At 52.5% G+C, this 14,265-nt stretch overlaps 2 protein-coding genes across 6 annotated transcripts; one reads left to right on the top strand and one right to left on the bottom strand.

Moving 5' to 3' along the window:
* The first annotated feature begins 492 nt into the window (after nt 1-492).
* Nucleotides 493-9,881, top strand: AGPAT1 (1-acylglycerol-3-phosphate O-acyltransferase 1). 4 transcript variants are annotated; one of them, XM_054557356.2, is made up of 7 exons: nt 493-511; nt 6,590-6,798; nt 7,025-7,158; nt 7,497-7,672; nt 7,837-7,932; nt 8,059-8,131; nt 8,649-9,881. In XM_054557356.2, the coding sequence occupies exons 2-7, from the start codon at nt 6,599-6,601 to the stop codon at nt 8,819-8,821; spliced, it is 852 nt and encodes a 283-aa protein (XP_054413331.1). In that variant the 5' UTR covers nt 493-511; nt 6,590-6,598; the 3' UTR covers nt 8,822-9,881. The 4 variants fall into 4 exon arrangements, with proteins under 4 accessions (XP_054413331.1, XP_054413330.1, XP_054413329.1 ...); XM_054557355.2 differs by lacking the exon at nt 493-511 and adding an exon at nt 734-821; XM_054557354.2 differs by lacking the exon at nt 493-511 and adding an exon at nt 847-1,545.
* Nucleotides 9,790-14,249, bottom strand: EGFL8 (EGF like domain multiple 8). 2 transcript variants are annotated; one of them, XM_054557353.2, is made up of 9 exons: nt 13,341-14,249; nt 11,827-11,955; nt 11,475-11,597; nt 11,285-11,394; nt 11,090-11,185; nt 10,838-11,008; nt 10,665-10,744; nt 10,438-10,591; nt 9,790-10,184 (listed from the first exon to the last, which is right to left on the bottom strand). In XM_054557353.2, the coding sequence occupies exons 2-9, from the start codon at nt 11,925-11,927 to the stop codon at nt 10,141-10,143; spliced, it is 879 nt and encodes a 292-aa protein (XP_054413328.1). In that variant the 5' UTR covers nt 11,928-11,955; nt 13,341-14,249; the 3' UTR covers nt 9,790-10,140. The 2 variants fall into 2 exon arrangements, with proteins under 2 accessions (XP_054413328.1, XP_054413327.1); XM_054557352.2 differs by having other exon boundaries at nt 13,369-14,249.
* Nucleotides 14,250-14,265: the final 16 nt, after the last annotated feature.

Raw genomic sequence — 14,265 nt, 5'->3', positions numbered from 1 at the left:
GCGCATGGCTCCAAAGCAACTCATTGGCTAGAACTTGACGGAAAATGGTGGTTAGGTAAAACGCGCCTGCGCAGCACGCGGCGGGACGGGGGTTGGCCAATCCTGTGAGGGTTGAACCGTCTCTTGTTCCACCTCTTCACCCCATCTTGTCGCCATGGTGACTGCTCTACAATTGGCGAGGCTTGCACTTCAAAGTCCTAGGCTCGCTTCATCCGGGTCCTTCAGCTGTGGACTTTCTGCTGATTGGGCCTTTTCCTTTTCCCCTGATTGGCCGACCTCGGGAAAGACGGCGAAGAGCTAGGAAAAGAGGGAAAACACTAGGGTCGCAGGGTTCAAAATGGCTCCAACCTCCTTTGGTGACGTAGAGAGCAGAACTTGGGTCTGCCCCTCCCTTTTAGTTAAGGGAGCAGAACTGGGATTAGCCCGACGTTTGGATAGTGCGAACATCGATCTGCGGCGCTGGTGTTAACCCAACTCATTCGGCTGGACGACTCAGCCCTCCCCGCATTAGGTGATTTACAGAGCAAAACTGAACTAAAGGCCCACCCCTTTCTTAACGTTGTACACAGAGTAGAACAGGATTGACTTCAACTCCGTTTTAAATCTTCAGAGCAGGAAAGCTCTGGGCTCAACCCCTTTGTGAGTGGTGCAAAAGGGGCAAAGCCCGCCCCTTTTAAGGAGACCCGCGGAGGTTAGACCCGCCCTTTCCTCCTTATAATTTGCCCATCAGAAATAGGGTCTTCTTCCCGGGTTGGACCCCGGGGAGTTTGGGCTTCTCCTACAATCACTGACCCTCACTGTGACCAAAGGAGCAGAATTAGGTAACAGTCCTCCCACTACCAGTCCTCTTCCCGAGGGCATGTAAACTCATGCAGGGTAAAGGTGTGGCTAGAGGTGGGACATTGATAAAAGATCCCATGTGACTCAAGAGTAAGGAAAGATGAGAAGTTAGCAGTTGCGTAAAGAAGGACTGGGGCAGATGAGGATTCAGGAAACTTGAGGTTTAGGAAGGAAGATATTGCGAGGGAAAGATGGAAATGAAGGAGAGTGAAGTGATGGAATGATCCTAGTAAAGGGATAATGGGAGTGGAGGAAGAGAAGAGGGGGTGGAAAACTAGATACATGGCTACCAAATTAAGGAGGCACCCTCATTGCAGAGGAATCGGCATTCTTCCTCACTTTTTGTTTTTCTAGAAAGCACCCCTGAAGCCAAATTTCCATTGGAAGAAAAGATGTACCCATATTGTATGTTGTGAGAAGGGGTTGTCTCAGCTTGGGCAAGTAAGGAGACTGATAGGAAGGAAGTAGGAAAGAAAAAGTACAGAGGTAAAAGAGCATGGAAAAGGAAAGGGTCAGGGATAAGGCCAAAGAGATCTCTTCTCTTTAAAGGCTAGAGAAGGCAGGTGGAGGGGGGAACTGGACTGCTGGGAGATAGTGAGGGACAAAGGGCAAAGGAAACCGGACCAGAGGACTGGAGAGTGAGATGGAGTGAGATGAAGTCCTGGAGAGAAAAAGAAGAGAGGTGAACTTAATGCTTGTCATATGGTAGGTAGATGCTTGATAAATGTTTAGAATTGAATGGGTACGGGAAAAGGGGTCCTTAAGAATAGTTGGGGGGAATAAGCAGCAGATAACCGGAGTTGAGAAAAAAAGAGACCTAGTAAAAGTGGCAGTTAAAAGAGAGCTGATGGAGAATAAAGGAAGGAATGTGCCGAAGGAGGAATACAGCACCAGGGGATCCAGAGCTGAAAGGGAGAGAAAAAAAAGATGCAGCTGGAGCCAGAGATGGGGGCAAAGACCGAGGGAGAGCCCTGGGGCGGGGCTCGCAAGAGGACACTGGTAGATGTGGGGAGGAGATGTCTGAGTTTCTGGGAGACGATTGGCAAAACAGGCTGCCCATCACCGCCCTCCACTTCCTGGCCGGCCCCGGAAACCAGCAGGCGTTGGGGAGGGGTGGCGGGGGAATAGCGGCAGCAGCAGCCCCAACCCTCAGAGAGACAGCAGAAAGGGAGGGAGGGAGGGTGCTGGGGGGACAGCCCCCCACCATTCCTACCGCTATGGGCCCAACCTCCCACTCCCACCTCCCCTCCATCGGCCGGGGCTAGGACACCCCCAAATCCCGTCGCCCCCTTGGCACCGACACCCCGACAGAGACAGAGACACAGCCATCCGCCACCACCGCTGCCGCAGCCTGGCTGGGGAGGGGGCCAGCCCCCCAGGCCCCCTACCCCACTGAGGTGTGGGCGGGAAAGGGATGGGAGGAGGAGGGAAGAGGGTGCTGAAAGCGACTAGGATGAGGGGAAGGGGAGAGATTGGGTCTGGGAGGGCCGACTGGGGGAGAGGGTTGCTGGGGAAAGGAGAGGGGCCGACTGGGAAGAGGGTTGCTGGGGATAGGAGAGGGGACCTGAGAGGGAGGAAGGATGAAAGAGACACGGGAGGGAGGAGAAATGGAAACCCTTGTGAATTTGGGACTGGGAGTGTGCACAGGGAATCCTGGAGCGGGAATTCCCTACACCTTCCCCAATTCCTTTTCTTGCCCTTTGACCCCACATGACTCTTGAAGGGTCGTGAGGGGAGAAGGCCAGCAGAATTTGCCTCTTAGGAATACCCTTAGGCGCCTCTGTTTCCATCTAGGCACAGTACCTCTTGTTTCTCAGTGGCCTTCCACACTGCTAGACCCTTACTGACACACAAATGCCTTATGGGAGCCATGTTTTCTACATTGAGTCTGTGTGCCTTTGACATGTTTAATGGCTTGTGTGCAACTAGGTTGCCCCAATGCTATCCATAGGCTGTGTAGAAATGGTGTGTTATTTTCTATCAGAATTGCCCATTTTCCATCCCTGTGTCCATGTCTCACATCCAGTTTTGACATGTTCAAGTACCGCATGTGTGTGAGTTTTCATATATTGCACCTGTTCTATAGTTTCATGTTACTTGCACGTTTTATGTTTTGGCATGTTTATTTCAGCATGTGAAGGTTATATACCTTATTTTGCTTTGGCTGACATGTCCATGGTCCTACCATTTGCAGTAGTCTTCATGTGTGGGATCCCGTGGCTTGGCTGAATAGCCCACACTCTCATGTCTGACTGAATTGGCCTGTTTGCTGTGTTTTCCCAGTCACAGTTCACAGAACACATGTGTATGCGCCTTTGCACGATACACTGATGTAACAGGACCATAGGATGTGTGTTATAAATTTGTCATCAGTATATTTTGTGAGCCGTATGCTCATTAAATTTGGCCCTCCATTGCATTTCTAAATCCTTGGAGTTTTGTTCTCCAAAGAGGGTCACTTAATATCAGGTGTTAAGAGAAGAAGGTAACTGGGTCTCCAGGTCTGCAAAGAACCATCCCTGCATGCCTTACCTTGGTGACCTCCCTGGCCCATACCTCTCTACACAAGCATTATCTTTCCAGTGGCTGTGTACAGTCTGTGTCCATGAGCTCAATGCATGTCACAGGGTCAACCCTGCTGTGAACCTCATTGTTGGTATTTATTTATGGACATTATCCTCCATTCTTTGCACTGTTGGCACACATTTGATGAGAGCAGCATCTTTCCCTGTGGTGTGTTGATCCCATTCTGTACATTACTCTTGTGAGATGACCTCTTCCTGATTATTGTTACTCTGCCTTCATTATGGCCATGTATTGCATGTATCTATTCAGAGTCGGTTACCATTAGGTTTGGTGTGTTCGTTACTTTCTCAGTGACTTTTCTTTTAGTAGTCAGTTCTACTCAAGAGGATAACTATCTAATTTGTGATCAGAACCGCCATCTCTGTCATTAATTGTGGCTCTGTGGGTGTGTATACAGCCTTAGAATCTGTTCAGCAAGTGTTTATTGAGCACCTACTCCATCTCCTATTGTCCTGGCATTGGAGGTAAGACGGAGTCCCTGTCCTTAAGCTGCTTACAGCCTAAGGAGGGAAACAGAAATGCCAGTTAACACATAGTGTGTTGTCAAGATCAGTGGTTCTTAAATTCAAGCGCACATCAGACTCACCAGAGGGCTTGTTAAAATACAGATTGCTAGCCAGCCACGATGGCTCACACCTGTAATCCCAACAGTTTGGAAGGCTGAGGCAGGAGGATCGCGTGAGGTCAGGAGTTCAAAACCAGCCTGAGTGACAGAGTGAGAAAAAGAAAAATAGATTGCTGGACCTAATGCCCAGAATTTCTGATTCGGTAGATCTGGAGTGAAGTCTAATAATTTGCATTTCTATACTTCGAGACCCACTGATCAAGATAAAAGTGTAATGAAAGCACAGGCCTGGAGTGGTTCAGGCAGCCCTCCAAAAGGTGACACTGAGCTGTGTGAGGCAGGAGAAGAGGCGGGCATTCCAGCCAAAGGGAACAGCATGTTCAAGGTGTGGAAGCATGAAAGATCATGGTGTCTGAGGAACTGAAGTGAATCAGTTTGACTGGAAGAAAAAGAGTTTTGTGAGGATGTGGTCGAAGATGTAAGCAGAAGTCAACTTGTCAAGAAGAGCCTTTAGGCAAGACAGGGAAATGCTCTGTGTTTCAGAAAAATTTGTGCTAACAGAAAAATCTCTGTGGTTGCTACGTGGAAGATGGATTGGAGGGAGCGGGGAGCCTACTCCACATAGTTTAGGGGAGAAATGATGCTGTTCTGAACTTGTAGGGGCAGTGGGATGGAGCAGCTCAGAAAGCCTACGGTATTCCAACTGGCAGGGTCTCCTGTTTCCTCTGTTGCCTGTTACCTTCTCGCTTGGCAATAGGCTTACCTTTGAGCATAGCCCTTCCCGTCATGGGAAGACAGTGCCTGTGGCCTCAGTAGGAATGACAGGTATTTGCCTGAACACCCTTTTTGTGAATTGTTACCCTGCCCCCAACAGTGGGGCAGAGTGGAGGAAGGAGGAAGAACCTAGAACGCAGGTTCTGTGTTCCTGCCTCTCTTCCTCTTGAGCCCTTTCTTCTCCCAGGGCAAGTGCTGTTAGGTCACCTTTACTCCATTCCCTCCTTTGTTCACTTGGTGAGGCCTCACACCCTGTACCTGCCCACGCAAAGTGTCACTAGAAGGAAGGGAAAGGGTAGTAGGACTCGTTTGCCTGTCTGGAGGTAGGATTGGTTTTTGTAGCTATTCCAGGTATGTCCATAAGTTTACCTAGGAATGGGGGAGCTGCCTGGGTGGAGAGGGATTTTTCTAGTTATGCATTTACATTTTTTTATCTGTCACTGGGTGTAATTATAAATTTGTGTCTGTGTGTGAACATGTTAGTCTTTGTATGACTGTGTGTCTGTTGGCATTAGTGACACAAACTTTTATTCTTGCCATTTGGCCCCTGGGTATATGGCTGTGAGTGTTCTGTCACAATCACCATATATGCTGTGTGCTGTGTTTGTATATGTATATGCAGTACATACCAGTGTCAGTGTAACAGAGTGGTTAGGAACACAGGCGGCTTAGATTTAACCTAGAAACTGCTGTTTAGGAGCTGTATGACCTCAGGTAAGTTATTTAGCCTCTCTGGGCCTATTTCCTATAAAATGTAAATAGTAATAGTACTTTCTAGACTATCGTATGCATCATTTTAAGAGTTTAACTTAATGTATAGACCAGTACTGTTCTACAGAAATTCAATGCAAGCCACAATGTGATTTTTTTATGGTAGCCACATTTTTACAAGGCAAAAAGAGTGAAATTAATTTTAGTAATATATTTTCTTGAATCTGATAACATCCAAAAGATTATAATTTCTTTTCTTTTTTTTTTTTTTTTTTTTTTTTTGAGACGGAGTCTCACTCTGTTGCCCATGCTGGAGTGCAGTGGCGTGATCTTGGCTCACTGCAACCTCCGCCTCCCGGATTCAAGCGATTCTCCTGCCTCAGCCTCCCGAGTAGCTGGGATTACAGGCATGCGCCAACAGGCCCGGCTAATTTTTGTATTTTTAGTAGAGACGGGGTTTCACCATGTTGGTCAGGCTGGTCCTGAACTCCTGACCTCGTGATCCGCCCACCTCGGCTTCCCAAATTGCTGGGATTACAGGCGTGAGCCACCGCGCCCGGCCCAAGATTATAATTTCAAAATGTAGTCAGCATGAAAGATTAATAATGGATATCTTACATTTTGTTTTTTATTCAGTCTTTGAAATCTGATGTGTATTTTACATTTCCAGCACATCTCAGTTCAGACTAGCTGCATTTCAAGTAGCTAGTATTGGCTGCATTCAAAGTAGCCACATGTAGGTGGTAGCTGCTTTCTCGGACAGCACAAGTATAGACCATTATAAGACCCTTACCAGCTACAAGTGTTAGCTATTATTCTTGTTGTCATTTATTATCAGGTATCTGTGAATTGTAGATGTCCGTGTCTTCTGTCTCTTGTCTGAATATATCCGGAGCCTTTGGGAAGAGGGGTGGGAGAGCAGTCCTGAGTTCTATCTCCACCACCCTCATCCTAGAGAGCCTTCCTGGGAAGATTTCAATGAGAACCCTGCCCCAGTTTGTGTCTCAAGCCCTTGTCCTCATAGCACCAGCCCCCAACCCTGCCTTCTGTGCCTTGCCTACCCCACTCTCCTCCAGAAACCAGGATGATTGTCCCTTGCCCCATCCCCTGCAGGTGGCCAGAATGGATTTGTGGCCAGGGGCATGGATGCTGCTGCTGCTGCTCTTCCTGCTGCTGCTCTTCCTGCTGCCCACCCTGTGGTTCTGCAGCCCCAGTGCCAAGTACTTCTTCAAGATGGCCTTCTACAATGGCTGGATCCTCTTCCTGGCTGTGCTTGCCATCCCTGTGTGTGCCGTGCGAGGACGCAACGTCGAGAACATGAAGTGAGGGGCAAGGGGTCTTGGGCAATGAGGGAACATAGGGGTACAAAGTGAGTAGTGGATTGGGGGAAGGGGGCATGGTGTGTGTAGAAAAGACTGAGAGAGACCAGAGACAGGGAATGGGGAGAGGACTGCAAAGGTGGTCAGAAAGACAGTAGGGTGGGGGGAGCTGAGGCATGCAGATGGACATCAATGGATCCCACTGGGACCCCTTGCCATGACCCCACAGGATCTTGCGTCTAATGCTGCTCCACATCAAATACCTGTACGGGATCCGAGTGGAGGTGCGAGGGGCTCACCACTTCCCTCCCTCGCAGCCCTATGTTGTTGTCTCCAACCACCAGAGCTCTCTCGATCTGCTTGGTGAGACCCCACCACAGGGCACACCTCCCCCAGCCATGCCTCCCCTCCTGGAACCTTCCCTAGAATATCTTCTCCTAGAGATCCTCAATTCCCCTTCCTCTGGGACATTGCCCCCTTGCCTCCTGCTCAGGCCTTCATTCCCTGGGTAGAACTGCCCTCATAAGCAGGGTACATATACTTTTGGTCACCCTTTCCTTCACTTGGGGCCCCCCCCACCGCCTAGTCTCCTCCTTCACCTCCAGTCCCTAGCAGAGTGGGTGATGATCTGGGTGAGATGGGTTGCCTTCTGTGACACTCTGCCTCCACCCCGATCCTCACCCACCCCCACCCTGCCCAAGGGATGATGGAAGTACTGCCAGGCCGCTGTGTGCCCATTGCCAAGCGCGAGCTACTGTGGGCTGGCTCTGCCGGGCTGGCCTGCTGGCTGGCAGGAGTCATCTTCATCGACCGGAAGCGCACGGGGGATGCCATCAGTGTCATGTCTGAGGTCGCCCAGACCCTGCTCACCCAGGACGTGAGTCATCCTGGGGAAATGGGGGATTGGAGGGATAGAGAGTAGAACAGTTGTAAATAAACTGATATGCAGGGCCAGTGGGCCTCAAAGGTCCCATTATAACATCACACCTACTCTGACTCCTCCATATGTATTTGTCTTCCTTGACCCTCTTTCTCCCCCAGGTGAGGGTCTGGGTGTTTCCTGAGGGAACGAGAAACCACAATGGCTCCATGCTGCCCTTCAAACGTGGCGCCTTCCATCTTGCAGTGCAGGCCCAGGTGACTACTGCTCCTCGTTCTGCTACTCAGCTGCCAACCCCCACCATTCCCTCATCTCTGGGCAGGGGCTTATTGTAGGAGTCTCAGAAGAGAGCTGTGGACTGACCTGCTTTACCCCTTCCCCAGGTTCCCATTGTCCCCATAGTCATGTCCTCCTACCAAGACTTCTACTGCAAGAAGGAGCGTCGCTTCACCTCGGGTGAGGGCTTTGAGCAGTTCTGGGGTAGGGTGTGTCCAGAGAGGCTGGGAGGACATCCCTGTGAGGCAGGGGGATCATTCAGTGTCAGAGCCATGAGATGTCTACACAGTCATCTAGTCTAACCCCACATCAGCCAATAAGTCTTTACCAAGCACCCACCATACCCTGCCAGATGGGTAGCACTTGGTCCCACCAAGAGAGGCTATTACCAATCTTAACAGGAAAGATAAGGCCTGTGTGCACAAAGCTGTAATGAATAACACTCATTCAGCAGTAAATGCCAAACCCAGAGGAGGGGGGCTGGAGGGGTGCTGAGGAGATGTCTGAACTGGGGATTGGAGAAGGCTTTGTATAGGAGAAGGGCCTCAGAAGTGGCAGCTGGCAAGCCCAGGGATGGTTGTCCAGGGTTGGGGGAAGAGAACTGAAAGGTTGAGGAAGAGTATCACTCGAAAGCTGGGCCCCACCTGTGGGCAAAGACCTGGGTGGACAGGCCATGATGGTGCTCCCCTTACCCCAGGACAATGTCAGGTGCGGGTGCTGCCCCCAGTGCCCACGGAAGGGCTGACACCAGATGACGTCCCATCTCTGGCTGACAGAGTCCGGCACTCCATGCTCACTGTTTTCCGGGAAATCTCCACTGATGGCCGGGGTGGTGGTGACTATCTGAAGAAGCCTGGGGGGGGTGGGTGAACCCTGGCTCTGAGCTCTCCTCCCATCTGTCCCCATCTTCCTCCCCACACCTACCCACCCAGTGGGCCCTGAAGCAGGGCCAAACCCTCTTCCTTGTCTCCCCTCTCCCCACTTATTCTCCTCTTTGGAATCTTCAACTTCTGAAGTGAATGTGGATACAGCGCCACTCCTGCCCCCTCTTGGCCCCATCCATGGACTCTTGCCTCGGTGCAGTCTCCACTCTTGACCCCCACCTCCTACTGTCTTATCTGTGGGACAGTTGCCTCCCCCTCATCTCCAGTGACTCAGCCTACACAAGGGTGGGGAACATTCCATCCCCAGTGGAGTCTTCCTGTGTGGTCTTCTCTACCCCTTTACCCCACATTGGCCAGTGGACTCATCCATTCTTTGGAACAAATTCCCCCTACTCCAAAGTCCATGGATTCAATGGACTCATCCATTTGTGAGGAGGACTTCTCGCCCTCTGGCTGGAAGTTGATACCTGAAGCACTCCCAGGCTCACCCTGGGAGCTTTCCTCAGCACCTTCACCTTCCCTCCCAGTGTAGCCTCCCGTCAGTGGGGGCTGGACCCTTCTAATTCAGAGGTCTCATGCCTGCCCTTGCCCAGATGCCCAGGGTCGTGCACTCTCTGGGATACCAGTTCAGTCTCCAGATTTCTGGTTTTCTGTCCCCATGGTACAGTTCTTCAGTGGACATGACCCCACCCAGCCCCCTGCAGCCCTGCTGCACCATCTCACCAGACACAAGGGGAAGAAGCAGACATCAGGTGCTGCACTCACTTCTGCCCCCTGGGGAGTTGGGGAAAGGAACGAACCCTGGCTGGAGGGGATAGGAGGGCTTTTAATTTATTTCTTTTTCTGTTGAGGCTTCCCCCTCTCTGAGCCAGTTTTCATTTCTTCCTGGTGGCATTAGCCACTCCCTGCCTCTCACTCCAGACCTGTTCCCACAACTGGGGAGGTAGGCTGGGAGCAAAAGGAGAGGGTGGGACCCAGTTTTGCGTGGTTAGTTTTTATTAATTACTGGATAACAGCAAAAAACTGAAAATAAAGAGAGAGAGAGATCTGGGTGCTTGGTGGTTGCATTTGTTAAGGAATTGAAGAAGCAGTTCTTGCCCAGGCAACCTGCCCCCAGCCAGAAGACTCAGGGGTGGGCCAAGAACACAGGCCTCCCCCTTTCTTCAGCTCTCTGAAGTTTCCATTGTTCATTGCTCTTTGGTGGCTGATAGCTTTATCTGCAGCTCACAGTCGGCCAATCCCAGAGGATTAGTGGGTCCGGTTTCTGTATAAATTAGGGGGCAGGGGTGCTGTAGAGGCTTCTTATCAATGATTGACGCCGAGGCCCAGGCTGTTGTCCTCACAGGAGCCTGGTTAATGACATGGCAGACACAGTGGCTGTGGTCAGCCTGGAGTGGGCTACACTGCCACTCTCACCAAACAATAAGTGAAACTATTGGGCTGGGGACAGGATTTCAGAAGAGAACGATGGTGAAGTGGAGAGACATGAGGATAGTGAATGTTGGAGAGGGGCTTGGAGAAAAGAGGGAATGCCTGAATGGGGAGGGGTCTTGGGGAAAGCTGGGGAATAGAAGTCAAGGTAGGAGGAGCGTGAGGACTCACAGGCACCTAGCCTCTCCTCCAGCAGCAGCACCTGGTCGCTGAGAGATTCGATCCGGTCACCCCGGCCCCAGAGCTCAGCCACCTGTTCTGGCTGCAGCTCTTCAGGCGGCATGGGCAGCACCGCTCTGACCCAGGCCCCAGCCTGACCGGCCCACTAGAAAGGAAGAGATGCCTCAGGGTATTGACAGTGAAGTTTGGCCTCACCCCACCTAGCAGGCTTGACTCACCTGCTCCAGCCGCTCCAGGCGCCCTCGCAGCTCCTGAATCTCCTGCTTCAGAGCGCGCTCATCTTTTTCCGCCTCTCGAACTAGGGACAAAGGAGACCAAGAGCCTGACCACTGCCCGAGCCCGGATGCCTGTCCCGAGTCCCCCCGGTGGCCCGTACTCCTGGCCCACTCACCGGCCACGCTGAGTATGCTGGCACTGGTTGGGGGCTCTGGGGACCCCTCCATGCAGGTGCGCCCGTCCAGGCCTAGCACTAGGTCGTGGGGGCAGCCGCAGGTGAAGCTGCCTGCCGTATTAAAACAACGGTGCGAGCAGAGGGTGATGCTGGTCCTACATTCATCCACGTCTAGTTACCGAAAAAAGGAAGGGGCTAAGAGAGGGGGCGGGGGCAAGCACCTGGGTAGGAGGGGAGGACAAGCTGACTCACCCACATGACAGTGCTTCCCTCCCCAGCCGGGGGCGCACTCGCACTGGTCAGGCCTAACACAGACGCCTCCGTTCAGGCAAGGCTTGGCGCAGATGGCTGCGGACAGAGGAAGTGGGGTTCAGATTCGAACCAACGACCCAGCTCCCCAGCTCCGTGGGGCGCGCCTCCCGCAAGGCCCAGAAGACCCAGCCTCACCTTCACAGGTGAGCGCCCCCGGGTGCCGCTTCTTCCAGCCCTGGCAGCACACTGCATGGGTCTGCTGAACCTCCCGCCTCACCTCCCGCCACATAACGCGGTACATGGTCCTGGAACACAGCGCCTGGCTCAGGACCCTGAGTACGGGTCCTGGTCGGGGTTCTTGGCGTCCCATCTCCCCATCCCTCACCTGTAAGTGCTGCAGATGCGCCTCCCAGCGCACAAGGTCAGGTAGGGCTTGTACACTGGTTGGCTGTAGGACTCGTTGTAGCGGAGCGGGACCACCAGTGTCTGCTTGGAGCAGACTCCCTGACTGCGTCCATGCCAGAGGATGAGGTGGGAGAGATTGAGTAGGCCAGGCCCTGGGGAGCCAGGAGTCCCACTTCCCTCAAGAGGATATTGAGGCCCCGCTCTCCCTCCAGATGACAGCCTCTCACCCCCATTCTAAACTTTCAGTCATGTTTTGCCTCCTGTGAAGCCCCACCCCCAACAGAAGGCTCCGGAGAAGAGCTCACCCCGGACCCCACCCCCTCTGTTGTCACCTCTCTCTGAGGGATCCACCCTTGGCCCCCTCGCCTGATATCAGTAGCAGGAGGAAGGAGAATCCGCCTAAGAGAGTGCACAGCTCAGCCCTGGACCCCATGATTCGCTTTGATGCTGGACCCTACAGGCTGCAGGCAAGAAAAGGTTAATGGATGCCCGTCCCCTCTCCTATTAATTTCTCCAGCACTAGCCCCTCCAAGGGCACTCTGCAGGTACCCTCTAAGGGAGTCAGGACATTCACTTTTACATACTAGCCACCAGGATTGCCTACACCTGTGTGTACAACCCAACGCTATCCTAGTCTTAGCATATCATGACCTTTCAGCATCACAAAAGCTCACACCCCAGCACACTCCCTCCACCTCCCCTCTAACCTACTTACTTCTAATCCCCTCTGCACAACGTGGAGGGACACACAGTCAACCCTCCCCTTATGACCCTCCTGTCTTTTTTTTTTTTTTTTTTTTTTTTTGAGAAGGAGTTTCGCTCTTACACTGCCCAGGCTGGAGTGCAATGGCATGTTCTTGCCTCACCGCAACCTCCGCCTCCCGGGTTCAAGTGATTCTCCTGCCTCACCCTCCCAAATAGCTGGGATTACAGGAATGCACCACCACGCCTGGCTAATTTTGTTTTGTTTTGTTTGTTTTGAGACGGAGTCTCGCTCTGTCACCCTGGCTGGAGTGCAGTGGTGCGATCTCGGCTTGCTGCAAGCTCCGCCTCCTGGGTTCATGCCATTCTCCTGCCTCAGCCTCCCGAGTAGCTGGGACTACAGGTGCCTGCCACCATGCCCGGCTAATTTTGTTTTGTATTTTTAGTAGAGACGGGGTTTCTCCATGTTGGTCAGGCTGGTCTCGAACTCCCGACTTCAGGTGATCCACCCGCCTTGGCCTCCCAAAGTGCTGGGATTACAGGTGTGAGCCACCGTGCCCAGCCAACCCTCCTGTCTTTAACATGCCCTCTTATAACTTCATACCTTCAAAACCCTAGCTGGTCGGGCGCAGTGGCTTACACCTGTAATCCCAGCACTTTGGGAGGCTGAGGTGGGTGGATCATGAGGTCAGGAGTTCAAGACCAGCCTGGCCAAGATGGTGAAACCCCATCTCTACTAAAGATACAAAAAATTAGCCAGGCGCGGTGGTGGACGCCTGTAATCCCAGCTACTCGGGAGGCTGAGGCAGGAGAATCACTTGAACCCAGGAGGCAGAGGTTGCAGTGAACCAAGATCGTGCCACTGCACTCTAGCCTGGGCAACAGAGCAAGACTCCGTCTCAAAAAAAAAAAAACAAAAAACAAAAACAAAAAAACCCTAGCCATATACCCTCACACCATACACACAAACCAAGCACCTGGAAGCTCCACACCTTTCACACACTGCTATTCCCCTCATATACCCACACCATCACATATGCCCTAAATGCACATCCCTTGCTCCAACAAAACACCCCTCAACTCATGCCCACCCTAAGTCTCTGAGTAAACCCCACTCTTTCCCCATTTGAAATTCTCTCCACACCTGCCTTCCTCTCTCTCTCCATTCCCACCTGGCTTCTTTCTCCTGGGAGGCTTCAGGCAGACCAGCCTCAGCAGAAGCAGCTCAGACTGGTGGGTGGGCCTGGCAGGCTAAGAAGGAGAGGAGGGGCTGGGCCAGAGAGTCCTCCCATTCCTGCCCCCTCCCACAAGTCTCCTCCTTAGCTCCAGCAGGGTCAGCTCAGTAGGGTCAAGTCCCACTACCCTCATCCCCACCCCAGCAAAGGGCTCCCTAGAAGTATCTTTCCAACCCTCTGAGGCCCCTATTTCTGGACTCCCCAAATCAGAAGCTATGAGCTCTTGTAACACCACCAGTACCCCCTTGAACCCAACACAGACTAGGGGAGAGTTAGGGGGCAGGGAGAGAACCAGCTGCAGGGAACAAAGCCGTTCAGGTTATGGAAGAAAAAGCAAGATCAGCTGAGGAAAGCTAGAAGGGCAAGTCGTCACAAAGGGGCAGGGGGGCAGCCCAGGGCACCAAGGGGAAAACTGCCCCCCTCTCTTGATGACATTTGTTACGGCTTAGGGGGAACAGAATTGAGTCAGCCACCACCCCCCATGCCAGAGCAGACAGGGCCCTATTGTCTCAGCCAAAATTCCTTCTTTCAAGGAAGAGGAGGCTCATTGTCCAGCCCTACACCCAGCTCTGGCCCACAAAGCTCAAAAGCGGCACAACGAATGCCCACCCTGACCCTCTGCCCCCTCGTCTAGCCTGGGGGTGGCAGGCACATTCCACCCATGAGGCTGAGGCCCAAACCACTGGAGCCCTGAGCTTAACCCCCCAGTCTTGGGGACTGGGAGAGGAAGAGAATTGTCTTCAGCAGGAAAGAACCCGCAGAGAACCAGGAACCCACAAAGAATGGGCATTGAGAGAGAGCGGAAACACCAAGGGGGTCCCCACCCTAGACCAG

This window comes from Pongo abelii, chromosome 5 (assembly GCF_028885655.2).
Source record: "Pongo abelii isolate AG06213 chromosome 5, NHGRI_mPonAbe1-v2.0_pri, whole genome shotgun sequence".
In the NCBI taxonomy this organism is placed as follows: Eukaryota; Metazoa; Chordata; class Mammalia; order Primates; family Hominidae; genus Pongo; species Pongo abelii.
This window is presented reverse-complemented; position numbering and strand designations above follow the sequence as displayed.

Bases quoted from the DNA above. Each gene is read 5' to 3' on its own strand.
- AGPAT1 (XM_054557354.2), top strand. The intron at 6,799-7,024 runs GTGAGGGGCAAG...ATGACCCCACAG, and splicing joins CGCAACGTCGAGAACATGAA to GATCTTGCGTCTAATGCTGC. The intron at 7,673-7,836 runs GTGAGTCATCCT...TTTCTCCCCCAG, and splicing joins AGACCCTGCTCACCCAGGAC to GTGAGGGTCTGGGTGTTTCC.
- EGFL8 (XM_054557353.2), bottom strand. From the start codon at position 11,927: ATGGGGTCCAGGGCTGAGCTGTGCACTCTCTTAGGCGGATTCTCCTTC. The intron at 11,186-11,284 runs GTGAGGCTGGGT...CTCTGTCCGCAG, and splicing joins GGGGGCGCTCACCTGTGAAG to CCATCTGCGCCAAGCCTTGC. The intron at 11,009-11,089 runs GTGAGTCAGCTT...TTCGGTAACTAG, and splicing joins AGGGAAGCACTGTCATGTGG to ACGTGGATGAATGTAGGACC.